Genomic DNA, 16,076 nt, shown 5'->3' on the forward strand with positions numbered 1-16,076 from the left:
AAGCGACCACCTATTGGTTGGGAGAGCACGGAAAGCACGCTGGCGAGCTGTAGAGAAGTTGAAGCAATGTGACGGTACAGGAAGAAAAGCCAGTGGCAAGGCAAGGCAAACAAAGGTTGGCCCGGGATGCTATTGTGTGTACGTACACAGGTCAGGGGCAGGACAAGTTAGAGCAGACGGTGTGGGAAGCGGAAATCCTGGGGACGATCACGGAAGAGTCAAAATGCAGACAGGAAAAGAGTAGTGAAAGAATCAGACTGCAAAAGCACAGATGTGCTCTACCTCTCAACTACTTGTGTTATGTGCATTGTAACACTTGGAACTGGCAGAATTGCTCTGATTACCAGGAACGTGTCAATTGCTTTGTGCGTGGAAGCTCATCTACATTCACTTGAGCCCTATACTTTGGAAAACAGAATTTGTTTTGACACCAATGCCAATTAAAGACTCCCCAGAACTTAATAACAGTGTTTCTCAAAGACACCACCTATGCTGAGCATGTTTTACCCCAAAATTCTACAGCCAAGAATTACATATGACAGCAAAAAAGACCCACGTCCTAAACTGTAACTGCAGCCCAATTACACCGTCAAAGAAACAACCCAGGTCAAAATGCCTTCTTTTTAGCTTTATTTATAAAATAAATAAATAAATAAATAAATGCATTTAAAAAAGCCATTACATTAAGTTTGCAACAACACTCCAAAGTTCGTAAATACTAAAATTAACTGGACCTTAACTTGGACATGTTTGTTCATTCCAACACGGACACCCAACTACCAAGGGGTGGACAGCACACGCGGGGGCCCAACCAAGGCAAGAACTCGGTGTCTCCTGAGTCACACCAGCAGCCCGACCAAAGCTGCGCAGGATCCGCTGCAGCCAGCTCAGGACCCATTCGCTCCTTGTGGCAAGGGCTTCCCACTGCATGGCTCTGTGGAGGCAGCTGGCCCAGGGACTAGCTTGAGCCGGTTGCTGCGTTACCCCAATTATGTTCTGTCACGGGACCCACCGCCCTGTCCTTCTGCACAGCAGTAGGTTCGTTAAGATGTGTTAGGATGAACAGCTTTTTCAGGAGAGAACATAAGCTTGAACACTACGTGTAACCAGTTACCCCAAATCCTCACACAGGATCACGCACGTTTGGGGTTACATCCCAACCACCCTCGGTATTCGCTGTTACCTGGAGCAAAGACCCTCAAAAACAGGCTGAGGGTCAGATGAATCACTCTGCTGTTTCTAGATAGACTCTAGATAGACTCTAGATAGACTCTAGATAGACTCTAGATAGACTCTAGATAGACTCTAGATAGACTCTAGATAGACTCTAGATAGACTCTAGATAGACTCTAGATAGACTCTAGATAGACTCTAGATAGACTCTAGATAGACTCTAGATAGACTCTAGATAGACTCTAGATAGACTCTAGATAGACTCTAGATAGACTCTAGATAGACTCTAGATAGACTCTAGATAGACTCTAGATAGACTCTAGATAGACTCTAGATAGACTCTAGATAGACTCTAGATAGACTCTAGATAGACTCCTGTTTACTGAACCCAACCTCGTCGAGTCCCATATATATCCATATGCACACGTGCATCTAAATACACACACCATCGAGTCCCTTCTCCTGGTACTACAGAGCAGCGACACGTGGGCCAGCAGCAGTTTGACATGCTGAAGCAGTGCAGAATTTGAGGTAATCTGGACAAAAACAAATTTACAAATCTAATTCTGGCTCACGTTACCAGAGAATATACCTCCTTGTATTATCTCCGTGCCTACCTCCAGTGAGAAAAGGGATCGCCAGCTTATGCCAGAAGTACTGGGATGTCTAAGCATCAAATATCACACAGGTACGAAGACACAGGATGAACGAAGCCTGTGTGACTGAATTTTTACTCTCCTATTTGCTTATTTGAGCCTTGCAGTACAAGGCAAAATAATTCCTCTTCAAGATGGATGCTAGGACCAAAATTTTCATTATTGCATTACCATAATGAGAACAGTTTATGTAAATTATGTAATCAATTTGAAATACGTTTATCAAAAACTAAAACACTTATCCTATGTAGCTCAATTGAATTGCCATCTACTACCAAAGCAACCGTGTATTATTTGACTACATACTCCCTGGTTTTTCTGTGGCACTTCAGTGAAAAGCTTCTGACTTATTTACACCATGAAAGATCAAGACTTTCATTCATAAAATACAAAGAGATGGGCCATGAGATGACAGCCCCGTTACACCCTGCTGCCCTCCTTGCAGGTACTCTTATACAAAGAAGCTGGCACACGCTCCGTACACAGGACTGCCCTTAAAAAGGTTCAGTTAAGGACAAACACACTTCATTTTTCAGGCACTATCACCCTGAAACCGTGACAGAGAGGCCTGCTCGGCAGCCCTTGAGGATGTAGGGGATTTATGCCACCTCGAGCAGAATTTTGAGAAGACTTTAAGGCGGATGTAGCGCTCTGACGGGAAGGCCGTGCGGCCGGGCCTCCCGCAGCAGCGCTGCCATCCCCGCGCAGCGCCTGGGAGGCGCCCTCAGGAGACGCTGGCCCCCAGCGAGCCGCTGAGCCGGGCGCTCCGCGGCCCCTCGCGCACAGCCCAGCGCCATCCCGAGGAGCCCGCCCCGCCAGCCGGGCCTCAGCGGGGCACCCACGCCCCGGGGCCGGCTCGGGAGGCGCTCCCGGAGGAGCAGCTCCCGGCGGCCGCGCTCTCCCCGACGCTGAGGGCCGGGAGCTGCCGGCGGCCGCCTGACGGAGCCCGGCGGCGCTGCGGGCGCAGACAAAAGGCGGAGGCGCCGCCGAGCCCCCCCTGAGGCGCGGGGGCCCCGGGCCCGGCCCCGCGCCCCCGGCCGTGACGCAGCGGCCAACGGGCCCCGCGGGGGCGGCGGGCGGGGGTGGGGGGGGCCGTGCCGGGCCGGGCCGTGCGGCGCGGCGGGGCTGCGGTGCGGCGGTGCCGGCGGGTGCCGCCGCTGCCCGCTGCTGCCTGCGGCGCGGGGCGCGGGGGGCGCGGCGCGGCCCGGCGCGGCGTCCCGCGGCGGCGATGGCGGCGGCTCGCATAAGGCACACTGGGTAGCGACACGTTTATATACGAACCTCGCCGAGAAATTTTCCAACAATTCCTCCGTCCGACCACCATGCACCAGGACAGGAAACGGCCGCCTCAGCGCCCGCCCGCCTCAGCGCCGCCCCGAGCCGCGCGCCCGGGCTCCGCGCCCCGCGCGCCCGCCGCTCCCATTGGGCGCGCCGCGCCGCGCCGCGCCGCCCCCGCTCGCCATTGGCCGCCTCCGGGCCCCGCGCCGCTGCCCATTGGCCGGCCGCCCGCGGCCCCGCCCCGCGGCTTCGCGGCGCTGAGGCTATGCTGGGTCCGGGGCCGCCGCCGCCGCCATTTTGTGCCGCGGGGAGCGCGGCGCTCGCGCGCCAGCGGGGGAGCGGGCGGCGGCCGCCATTTCCTCCGCCGGGGAGCGCCCGGGGCCGCGGCGGGAGGGGAGCGGGCGGGGACCGGGGGCTCCGGCCCTGAGGGCGCCTCAGGGCTCGGACCCCCGCGGGGCGCCGGCCGCCCTTAGCCCCCGGCCGGCGCCTCGGGGCCCGGTGCCGCTCGGTCCCGGCTCCGCGGGGCAGGGAGCAGGGATTGAAGCGTAAAACGCAGCAGTTTGGGGGCAGGCGGGGGCGGCGCGCAGGGCTCAGCGCGTTTGTCTGACAGGAAATAAAACCACCGGGGCAGCCGGAGCGGGCAGCGCCCGCAGGACAGCACCAGGGCTGTGCCGGGCCCTTCTGAACGGGGCAGCTGTGACAGCGTTTAATTCCGTTTAATTATCTTAAAATAATACAAACAGCCAGAATATTTGATTCCAGATCAGCCCTAATACTGAGGAACAATTAAAACGAGCAATTTTCCTTTCTTTAGCTTCAAGTTTTGCTTCCAGTTTCTTAATGGGAAGCTTCCAGTCAACACACGAATCGCAGCCACGTGTTTGGGGTACAGCAGCAGTGAAATGCCTGAGAGAAAACGGCGTTTTGGGGCTTATGAACTTCATCAAGGGCTTCCTACATCTCTTCTCAATCTCTGGCACCTCTGTGCAGCCCCTGCTTTGTCTTACTGTTCCAGCATCAACATCTGAACGAGTGATTGTAAAAAAAATAAGCAAACTGATGCTACTGCAGTTATATATGCTATAGAGTAATTGCAAAGTAATTTATAATCCAGGCTTTTAATTTTTAATTTATAACACATTACCAAACTTTTTTCAAGTGCTTGTTTGTAGAGAAGGCCCTACGGAAAGCAGGGAAGAAAACCCTGAATCAGGGTACAATAAGCTCTTGCTTTTTGAATCTAACAGCATAACATTTTGAGTCTTGAACCTTACAAGCTTTTCTCAAATTTTGATACACTTCAATACTGAATTTAGGTTAAAACCTGAACAGTTGGAACAGAACAGTGGTGCTCTTCACAACTACACTTACATAAACCAAATGCTACTTCTGCATAGATTTCCAGAAGCAGTGTTTATCTACTCAAAACATGCTACTGATAACATATCAAAGACAAAAATGTAATTAGTAGCCCAAATTATGGAAAACTCGTAGTCTACAAATTTTGGACCAGCCTCATTTAAACTTGGTTAAACCTGATCTATTCCCTACAGACAACACGGGGGCTACCGCTAACACTACTGCAAGCACAGCCTTCGTTCTGGGAGCCCGAAGCACCCACTGGGAACCCATTCCTCAGCTGTGCTATTCTGTAAATGTCCCCGTAGTGCTGCGAGGCTTCAGCATCTGTTCAGGTGCAGAAACTCCAGAGGAGGATGCGATGGTTCTTAGTGTGAATATACACAGACAGCAAGCACTCCACTGGGGTGTAACTGCCTGCAGTCCAAACTACTTCGTATAAACTGCTCACAGCTTCTGAGCAGTATCTCCAAGGAATTAAAAGGGGACAAACTGAGGCACAGGAAGTGAAAATGATCAGCGACTGAGAAAGTACACATGAGGAAGGACTGAAAGGGAACATGACAAAATGATGCAAAAATGTGTCACGAAGCTTTGTTTTTATTTTTCAAAAACTGATAATCACAAGGGGAAGAAGTTTCCTTTAGAAAAATACAACTTAACCTTTAAAACTTATTAGCAGGTACTGATTACTAGGCACAATTTAAACTACCTTTATATTTATTGCCTGGTATTCTGAAATTATTCCACTCCAGGCTTGAATTTTGCAGAAGGCTACAAGACATTTGAGCAGAACTTTGCTGTACTGCATCAGAACAATTCTTCTAAGGTAATGGCTTGTGGAAAAAAAAGGTATTAAACTTACCCGGCATGTCAACATTTAGAAAACAACATAGGTCATACAACTTTTGTATTTAATCAGTTAAGAGAACTGTGATTCTGCCTAGCATTTCTGCTCGGAGAAATACGTGAGAGGGGAAGATACAAACCTTAGGGCTCAGTAACTTAAATAGGACTCCCGAGCACTGTCAGAATAGAGCTGCATTCAAAACACCACACTGAAATAAGTGAAGATGAGGATTTGCTTTAGATGTTTATTAATCCAAGGAGATCTTCCATAATAGAAAAAACAAAGGCTTTAATTTTCCAGCTCTTCCCTCAGAGTTGCATTATCCTTGAAAAATGGAATGGATAAATGCAAATTCTAGGAGGAAGATCAGTTTTTAAATTTGACATGTGCATCACTGAAATTGATATATTGCATCACAAAATGCACTATCACCACCAACAACAATGCAAAATTGTTTTGCAATTTATATAAATACATTTCTTGGAGCACAGGAAAGCAATTCTAAGATCCATTTTTAAAAAAGATGCTCCTTGCTAACCAGTCTAGTGACACATAAAAGCACCCTTCAAGTAAGACTGTGTTCCTCACACCAAGATAAAATTCCTCCCTTGACTCAAAAAATATAACTGTTCCAGAAATAACAATGGCACTAAATTGGTAATTTTCACCTTTTTTTCTTTTTTCCTCCACCTGCTTAGTACCTACTGCATTCTCACTGCTGCTGTGTCCTGTCTTCTACCATGAGGCCAAGTGTCCTAAAAAGGTCGTCTTACATGTTTGGGGAAGTGTAACAAGATAAGCAGATACCCAACAAGCAGATGTTCAGAAATGATTTATGTCAAACTGGGCGTTTCTCAAGGTCAAGGAACGCACAGGAAAACATGCTGTAATTGTCACCTTTTTCTACAAAAATAAGACTTGGTCTGGAGATAATCTTGAGGCCAGAGTACACCTACATGTGTCCATGAGTTACACATTTATATAAAACAGTTCTGCTTATGGACTTGACCAGGCAGCTGAAAATTCAGAAGCGCTACAGTACTACTGTGGTTCCCATACTGCTACTACAATGGATACTTGGATTCAAGACTTAATTTTTGTCGGCTTTCTCACAGCTGGTGCAATATCCATCGTTTTTTAAATCCACAATTTGCTTTAAAGTATCCTTTTAGTATTTCAGTAGGGCTGTGGCACTGTATTCCTGGCTCAGTCTCTCACATAAGCACTCTGTGCACAGGAAAACATCATTTGCCTAAGAAGGGCAGTCCAGAGAGTGACTGGAAAAGGCCATCATACCTGCCCAGCAAAGTACGAGTGGCTGCATAGGAAATGGAAGGCAGAGAACCACGCTGGTCAACTCATCAAGAAAACCCCAAACCACAAATTTCTGCTACTCTGCTGATGGAAAAAAAAACACACACCACACAAACCAATTTTCTGAAGACTGCATTTTGAGTATCATAATATATATATGTGCATCTCATTTTTACAGATATAAACTCAGTTTATTTTTCAACCTGTATTTAAATTTTGGAGGCTTACATTAAATTAAGGTAGCTTGTTTAATATCAATTGTAACAGCAGGTGACATTTTTATATAAAAACAGCCAAAAGAAAAAAAAAAACATTTGATTTAAAAGACCTGACACCAATGATCTCAAGGCAAGATCAAAAACCTATGAATTTATGCTTTAAGAACAGAAAAGGGGGCATTTAAGCCAACCCATTCACAGCATCTCCCTGCTGGCTTCTTCATACAGTGGTTTTGATAGTGGTCCCAGAGGGAACTGTATTTTGCCTCTCTAGCTAAAATACCAGTTACTATAGCAACTTTGAAGGAAGAAAATTGTGGCTTCAAAAATGGAAGATTGGCAAAACTTCAAATGCACTGTCTGGATCAGGCAGACAATAGCACACTAACGCTGGGAGTGCAAAAAGAGGGTCAATGAAATGCAGGAGTAGTGCACTTGCACTACCACATGCTGGAAAAAAAATTGTTTTTGCAAAATTAGGGGGAAAAACTGTATTCATAGATCAAAGTCCAGGTTAGCCAAATTACTATTTTTTAATAGATTGCATATATAGATGTTTCATCCACACACTTCAACCAACTTGTTTAGGAGCAGAACTTCACATCTAATTTACATGCTTCAGAGAAGATAACTTTTTTCTCAGTGCTTACAATAAACATTTGTATCCAAATTTCAACTTGAACAGTGAGATCTTTAAGAAAAACAAAGGACACAGAGGGTGTTGCTATTTTTTTTTTTTTTTTTTAGCAGCAATGAAATATCACTAACCCCTTTTTACATAACCGAATTCAAGTCACAACCAGAGGTGACTGCACCACAAAGTCACCAGGTACAAAACTGCTATGTTATTTTAAATGAATAACTTGAAATTATTTCCCCCAATGCATCCCTTATTTTTTATTTTTTATTTTTTTTTTATAAACAGCAAACATTTTGCTATTTTTGTACATAGGCTAGCAGGCTTGTTTCAATATGAAAGTGCTAATTCATTTACAGATTTATCAGTTATGTAGTGCTACATTAAGTGTCCAATATTCTACATATGAACAATCTTGATAAATGGAAATGAAGATTAAGTAAGGCTATCCAATTACCTTATCTTATTATTTACATTAAAAGAATAGACACCCAATGGGAAGGGAGAAAAGGGAAATTGGGCAAATACTCATACTGCCACAGGTGTAAAAATTAAGTCTGCCTTCTAGCTTGTACTGTAAATGAGACATTTTAAATAGTCCTGCAGCCCATGCCTGAATTTTTTTTTCCTCAGAAAAAGAAAAGCTGCCTTCATGACATCCCCTCTTGATTTCCGGTTTCCAAAGTGTGTCATTTGAAGCTTTATAATCAGATTCTTTCTATCTTCAAAAAAACCTCTGGTTTGCTTTCTTTCCAGTATTAGGTTGCATGATCAGGTCCCACTTCTGGGGCTTTTGTCCAATCTATTTATCAATTAGTTTAGAGTGAGCTGTAGATAACATGAACCAATTCTGGAACCACTATTGGGAGGAACACAAGCTCTTCACTACAATCACACAGTAGCAGGAAAAGTGATAATTCAATTCATTCCTGGGGCAGGACCTCCAAAATTAAACGAAGTTGGCACAACTGGAGCATTGAATTTGTATCCTCCATGCTTTTCAATCATTTTGGATTCTAAAAAAAAAAACAAAAAAAACAACAAAAACACAAAGAAAATATTTTAGTGCATGTGCACAGAGGGAAGACAGACCGTGTGATTGACCATTCTAATTCTCCCAGAGATGTAGGCTTAAACTGGGGGTTACCCAAGAAATTAATCAGTACCCACAGTGTAAGTGGGAGTGGGCCAGGCCTCAACAACAGATGGACTCATTTGTTTTAGTTTCTCAGTATTGTTATAGTTCTATTTAAATGAAATTTATACTTAAAACAAGCACACTTGAGTTTTTGGGAATGAGTACTCATATATCTCGTTTCAAAAAATAAGACCTGAATGAGTGCTGGATTTCAGAAATTGCTAACAGATGCCCAATTCTTCCTGATTAAAAATAGACTCTTACATCAAATCCATGATCACATGTATAACAAAAGCAGTGCACAGATATCACCTCTGTTTTTAGTGTTCCTAGGTCAACTCTACAGTATAAGCAGAAATATCCACCGAAGCACCTGAATCAGTCACTTCAGAATACATACATTTACCCCCATACTCAAGCAGGTAATTAATAGTTCAGGTTACTAGACCTTATATAAGCCTAGCTCTGAGAGAAACTACCAAGTTGATCACTCTTCATTTTCAGCCGAACTCTAAGACCTTTTGACATTTGAGCTTTGCATATACATCCCCATATATAAGAGAGACATTTCATCTCTACATTACATTCTTCAAAGGTAACTGTAAAACTGTTTGGGTTTTGTTTGTCTGGTTGTGTTTTTAAATGCATATAAACAAACAATAATAAATGGACAACTCAAAGCAGGATGGTAAAAAGCAGACAAACGTGCATTTCTGTCTACCTTTAGTACAATCAAGAACATACAAGCGTATTATTGGTCCCTTTATGTACAGCAGACAAGAGTTGTTTCGCATATGGAAATTCTTGTTAGCTACATTAACGGCAGATCATTCTAATAGAACGTGTCCCTGTCAGGTAGGCAGACTGGAGACCAATATGCCCTCATAGTACAGAAGAATTTCCCGTAAGGAACTAGCTCCTTAATTATAACTTCACTATCTGGACCTAATTCACTCTGTGAATAAGCAGACCAAAACAAAACCTCCATATTTTTTTTTCAGAAAATGCACAAGTAGTATATAATCTCATCAGTATGATGCCTAGTGCTTGACAGGGGGCACAGTGAGACTAGATTTTATATCCATTAGGAGTGGATCATTCTGGACATTTAAGCTTTGTGAAATACTTTTCGCTGTTCTATGAAAAACCAAAACGACCATTCTTAATACTAATCTCCTACAGCTTTCTGAACTTCTAAGCTGAAGCATCTTGTGGTAACTGCTCAATAAGATGCAGGATATGAACTGGACAGATCACTTATCTCCATTGCAGAACAGCAAACTGAAATATTTAGTATGCTTAATGATGTAGCTTTATAGATGGATACTTCTTTCTAAGATGGTATTTTCCCCACTGACAGAATCACTATCCTAGCTGGACTAGATCACATGAGGAAATAATTTACCAGCCACATTCACTCGTTTGCCTGTTCATGCACCTGCAGGTCCAACTGATTTGTTTTCACATCCACACTACTCTAACATGCCTGTATTTACCTGCTCACTTCATTAAGAAATTTCTACATTTCCTTACACCTGTGGTATGCCATACAATCTTTGTACTGAGGCTTTGTGACATGACAATCTTTAAGAGATTTCGAAGATCTCTGGATTGTAAAACAGTACTGTTTTATGAAGACATTATTAGGCTTGAATTATAGGCTTCTTGAGCACATAAACAGCATTCAAACAGCAAAAGCAGTACTTCATGGAATAAAGGAAAAAAAAATACCATGTGCTGCCCGCCTCTGATCTGCCAGAGTTGCTATATCCTGCAATTGTTTTCTTTGTTCTTCATTAAGACCCTGTGTCAAAGCTTGGTACCACACAGGGTTACGATTTTGAATTGCTGCAAGAGAAAGAAAATGTAAACAAACGGAATATGTTCATTAAAATGTTCTGTAACTCAAAGCTTATTAACACCCACTGCTATTTTAATCAAAATAATACTCTGATCAACTCTGTTAGGGTAACATAACTAAAGATATTGCAAAACACTAATACTGTCTTTGACCTCTTCCCTTCCACCATTAAGTTCATTCAAGAATAGTCTCTTTGCCCTGAAAGTATAATAATGGTGTCGCTCTTCCCCTCCTCAAATAAAGGACTTATTCAAACCACGTACTTTTGGAAAGCCTGTTGGAAGCTTTCAATAAATTCTGGTTTACAATTCTATAGACTATAATTAAATTTCATTTTAACTTTTAGTCCAAGAAAAGAAATAAAGTTACTTACTCTGAAAAATTGTTTTAAATATCTGATATTCATCAACAGGGTTGTCTTCATCATCAATAATTGTGGAATAACCTTCCAAAGCAGTCTCTTCAGCATCATCTTCTTCCCAGTCTTCATCATCTCCATCTTCACCTGCCTGTTTTGCTAGAATTTCTAGATATTCTTGACCATCTTCATCGATGTCATCTTCATCACTCCCCAGCTCCTCTGAGTTAAGTATCACACACAAAATTAATCTCAAGAACAGTTAAAAAAACAAAAAAACCAATCTTCAGGAAGGTGGCTTATCTAGAACAAGCAATAGAACTGATAACAGTGTAGTTCGACATACACCTAGAACCCCAGCAGCTCATGGGAGTTTTTAACTGTGCAGTGGAGCAGAGAAACTCCTACTGACTCTAATCCCTCACTCAGATGGGAAACGAGCCCCAGCAATAACTCCTTTCTGTAATGACAGCAACCATATAAAAGCTAGCCTGACATGACTTTGAGGAGACTCAATCTAGGAAATCAGCTTTTTAGAGGGAAGGGAAAGTAAGGCAGATAAACTTGAAAGGTGTTAAAAGATTGAGCGTTGCACCACAGCTTTGTTTTTAAGTTAGGGAACTCTGAATAATTCCACAAAAGAACTCGGCATCTCCACCAGGAATCATGAAAAACAAAATTTAACAGTTCTTCAGTTTCCATACCTGTTTCCTCATCTTCTTCAGCTTCATCATCATCATCACTGTCATTTTCATGCTCTGCATGACAGGCATATGCTCTTTTCAATCCATTAAATAAAAGGATAAAAGCTGGCAGGATCTGGCCAGCGACTTGATTTAAAACCTGTGGTATTTGCTCCAGATCAATAAGAGCACACAAGCCAAGCACACACATCTTTCTATCGTGAAGTCTATAAAACAAAACAGCGCAAGAATTAAGAATTCCATTATGATTTATAAGCAGGTAATATAGAGGCTTATAATATAGAGGTTTATCGCAGTGAATAACCTTCAAAATTAGAAACACTTACCCCAAGAAACAGTCTACGTCATTAAGCCACTGTGTTATGAAGTGATTAGTGACAGGCTCCACATTATTGGGAAAACGAAGATTTTCCAATGTATTTAATAATAGATGAGGATTGTAATATAAAGCAGCTATGGCAACCTGGAGGCACATTGTTCGCAGTTCACTTGTTTTTACTTCTCTGGTCAATCTCTCTAAAGCAGCTTCCACAAATAAGGGTATGCACTGAGGAGTGAGAAGCATTACAAACTTAGTAATCAAAAATAAATTTTATAGTTCTGTATTTCACACTCCAGTTGAGAAATGGCTTAAAAACAGGCTGGTGCATAAATACAGAGGACATAAAATGGGTATACTTTCTAATTGCCAGCAGACGTCATACACAAAGGTGAAACATAAAGGTGAAAAGATTTAATCTCTACTCTGAGCACAAGGGTTTTGTGACATAGTGGACAGTAGACATAATTTCTAGTTCCTTTGTCTCATCTTTTAAGAATAAAAAACTAAGGAAGATACATATACTTGTAAGTCCAGAAAAATAAACATAAGTCTCTTTCAATATTCCTAAAGTCAGCAGATTCAAGAGGTATTACCAATACTCCAAGGAAACAGCTATTCAAAGTAGTATTCTCTTCAGAAATGACAAATACAAAACACCTCTCTACAGTTTTTTTTTCCTTTCAAATAAATTCAGATTATAACTTCAAGGGCAAAGTCCACAAGTATTAAGAAAGCATGCAAAAATATAGATTATTATAGAAAAAATTAGATAGCTATTATAACAATTTCCGACTTCCATATGCATTTAATGAAATTCCTGGCTCCTCTATGACATTAACTGGGATTCTAGGAACTGCATTTGCATTCTTATTTCAAGGCTATTAACTTGAAAGATGAAAAAATCATCAATATTCACTACTATTACCTTAGAATAAAATTAAACAACTTTTAGCTAAGATTGTCCTAAAACAGTACTCTCCCAGATCCATGAAAACACTTCACATTGAGTTTTGCAGCATCCTAAATCCTGGAGATGAACTGTACAATAACTACTTCTTTAGTGCTGTTATCTGCACAGTAGGACTTGTGACACTGAAGTAGAAGACAGGATCATTAGTCACCCTACAAAAACTTCTTATCTTAGAGATAATCAATTCACATTTGAGAGTATTTTTAATATTAAGTTACATGAACCAAAGCTGTTACCAACCTGATCAATACCACGCCCTTTACACTGCAGAATAATCACTTCTAACAGTTTTGCTGCATGACATTCTGCATCTTCTCCAGCAACTCCTGTAAGGACCTGAAAAATAATTATTTTTGATGATAGCCTTGCAAGACATATTTGTGATATGCTGCTTTGCAAAGCTGATGCAAGTTTACCCACTATTACAATGCTAAAACAAACTTCCTCTAGTGGAGATGCCAAATTTACAGTTATAGATCAGTATTAGAACCACAGAGAATAAAACATTGCTGAATGCAGCTGGAACTAGTTTATCTGTACCAATATTAAATGACCATGGGCGCAGATCTTAAAACAGTAAATGTATTAAGCATTAACTGCCATTTTTAAAAGCTTAATTTCCATTTGCGAATTTAGGTTTCCTTAAGCATTCATGTGTTGAATTTTGTAAAAACCGTTTACCTTTACTAAACTATATTTAGGATATCCAGTGGGAGACCATGCAATATCTAGAACTTCTGTGTCAAAGACACTGTGCCCATCTAATAATACACTAATCACAGAGGCTGTAACAGGCTAATTTTCTTTTTGCATGTATTAAAAAGTTCACGTATTTACAGTCAACCTAATCAGCCTGGTTACAGCTTGTTTTCAAGTAAGAGCTGGCAAGAATCAGAACTGCATTCTGCTCTCAGCTGTAGTCACTGATCTGGCATAAACTTGGAAAAAAAAAAATTCTATTCCTATCCATTTACTTTCCATCTCTACTTGTTTTATTTAATAGGTTTAGCAAATGTATGGCATGTGGTATCATAGTTATAGTGAGGTTAGAAACCTCAGATGAAAGAAGGTATCTACCCTTTGCAGTAAATACACGTTTTGCATGTCTATATGTGTGGTGGTTTTACCGTGCTGGGCAGCTAAACCCCACAACCGCTCTCTCACTCCCCCTCTTTTAGATGAGGAGGGGGAGAAGTAAAGCAAAGAACAACTCACAGGTTGAGATAAGGATAATTTAATTAAAGGGAAATAATAATAATCTTTCTTTAATTATTATTACTATGAACTAAACAATTTAACTAAAGGGAAATAAAAAGGGAAAGGGGAAAAGGGAGGGGAAAGGGGAAAAAAGGGAGGAAAAACAAAACAAATGAAGGCTACGTGGAAGTGCAGAGGAAAGAAATTATTCTCTGCTTCCCACAAATGAGCGATGATTGACCACGTCCTCGAAGCAGGGCCTCAACGCACGTAGCTGGTGTTCGGGAGGAGGACCGACATTTTCCCAACGAGAGCCCACCCCTCCCCTCTTCTTCCTGTTTCCACCTTTTATTGCTGAGTGTGACACCACATGGTATGGAATATCCCTTTGGTTGGTTTAGGTCAGCTGCCCTGGTGATGTTTCTCTCCTCACTTTTTGCCCACCCCCTAGGAGGGTTAGAGAAAGGCCTGATGCTGTGCCAGCGCTGCTCAGCAGTAGACACGACACTGGTGTGATAACACTGCTGTTCCAGCTACAAGTACAGAGTACGGCACTGTATGGGCTGCTGCAGGGAAAGTTAACATTCCAGCCAGACCCAGTACAATATGCTCAAAGTGTATTACACAAAATACAGATATACAAAAAAAAAGGGCTGTTTAATCTGCTTTTGTTGTTTACCTTTTCTTTTACACTTTCAGCAAAAGCATTAATACATTTGATGGAACTGCTTTAGGTTTTTCTGCAATAGCTTGATAATTTGTGGGCTCACTGAAGATGCTAAATAGCATAATGCTTTAGGAGCAGACATCCAAATTCATCCATTTTACAGTCTGCTGTTGTGGAAAAAGGTTCCCAGTTTAACAACATATTGCTTTAGATATTACAGATTTTGTGATCGCAAAGTTATCTGCTTACCTTCTTGCACATACTGTAGATCATTTCAAGATATTTTGTGTCTGACAGAAGTGTATCCGTATCAACAGTAACATAATTATGTAAGAGAGGCATCATGTCTGTATTAAAAGAAGAATAATCATAGTTACAGTTTTCATGTTTTATTGAAACTAAGTAAGTTAATCACAGTTCTTGCATAATGTTTTTCAAGATAAGCATGTACTTAGTCAGATACCTCAGTAAAACAAGTCTGCTTCAACAGTAAAATAAGATACTGGAAAAGTAACTCACTCTGTTGTTCTCCTAAACACTTCAATGAAGATGTAATTCACTTTATGCTTAACACGTATATGAAACTATCTGGCTTTCTGATGTGTATTACTTACCAGTAAAATAATCAAAGCCATCCTGCTGAAAGACTTCAAAAACAAGAGGAAGAAGCTGCCACATTTGTGCAGAAACTTGTTGACATGTCAGACTATGAGCCAAGGAAAAAATCTCCTCATAGAACTCTAAAACAAACAGAATGTAGGTAAATTTAAGGCCAATCCAATACACTTAAACTTAAGCCAACAACAGTACACATACCTAATACGTGCTGCTGCAAAACTGTTCCAATCACTTGCAAACAGATCCCTTCCAGCTGCTGGGTAATCTAAAAAAAAAAAAAAAAAAGAGAACGACTGTTTTCAAGACTTTGGAGTTGAAATTAAACACATTTTGAATAAAATTATTTGAACTTGTTTCTCTTTAGAGAACATAGTCTTCTAAAACAATTCAAAAATTTATTGCATTTCAGAGCACAATATATTACAACTGTACTCTTCGATGAGAATTCTTAAGACAGCTTTTAATGTGAGGTATTTTTGGAATAGTCTTAGAATACTGGAAGAATCTCATTACAGGGTGTGGTGTAAATGCCTGAAGTAACTAGGAAAATAAAACTAACATTCACATTTTTAAGGAAAAGGTACAGCATTGAAGAGGCTTTCAGGGTAGGGCATAACTGCTTTATCAGAGCGTTCCCTAGGCTCCCAGCCTTAGATGCTATCGCGCTGGGGAAACTTGGTGTGCTAGCTCTAAGGAACAGCACGGAGCCTAGAGTGGAGTGGAGACACCACGGCTAGGCTCTGTAATCAGATGGGA

The 16,076-nt window shown here is 41.7% G+C and overlaps 2 protein-coding genes and 1 long non-coding RNA gene across 6 annotated transcripts in view; 1 reads left to right on the forward strand and 2 right to left on the reverse strand.

Moving 5' to 3' along the window:
* Positions 1-3,224, reverse strand: part of ZNF143 (zinc finger protein 143) — a 43,606-nt gene extending 40,382 nt beyond the window's left edge. For 2 of the 4 annotated variants that reach the window (XR_014693415.1, XM_084520469.1), the window contains exon 1: positions 3,111-3,224. The gene's annotated coding sequence lies outside the window, so the exon portion shown is untranslated. The remainder of the gene's footprint in view (positions 1-3,110) is intronic. The other 2 variants (XM_084520468.1, XM_084520464.1) reach the window with 1 other exon arrangement.
* A 135-nt stretch (positions 3,225-3,359) lies between these two features.
* Positions 3,360-7,976, forward strand: LOC311437350. The gene is made up of 2 exons (XR_014693416.1): positions 3,360-4,758; positions 5,222-7,976. It is a non-coding gene; the product is annotated as an uncharacterized lncRNA (long non-coding RNA).
* The window catches only part of IPO7 (importin 7), a 37,353-nt gene continuing 26,823 nt past the window's right edge, over positions 5,547-16,076 (reverse strand). The window contains exons 17-25 of the mRNA XM_084520461.1: positions 15,519-15,585; positions 15,317-15,442; positions 14,952-15,049; positions 13,079-13,174; positions 11,873-12,093; positions 11,547-11,752; positions 10,858-11,064; positions 10,355-10,471; positions 5,547-8,501 (exon numbers count right to left, since the gene is read on the reverse strand). Coding sequence (XP_084376587.1) covers positions 8,404-8,501; positions 10,355-10,471; positions 10,858-11,064; positions 11,547-11,752; positions 11,873-12,093; positions 13,079-13,174; positions 14,952-15,049; positions 15,317-15,442; positions 15,519-15,585 — 1,236 coding nt within the window. The 3' untranslated portion in view covers positions 5,547-8,403. The remainder of the gene's footprint in view (positions 8,502-10,354; positions 10,472-10,857; positions 11,065-11,546; positions 11,753-11,872; positions 12,094-13,078; positions 13,175-14,951; positions 15,050-15,316; positions 15,443-15,518; positions 15,586-16,076) is intronic.

Source organism: Aythya ferina, assembly GCF_964211825.1.
Source record: "Aythya ferina genome assembly, chromosome: 5".
Lineage (NCBI taxonomy): Eukaryota > Metazoa > Chordata > Aves > Anseriformes > Anatidae > Aythya > Aythya ferina.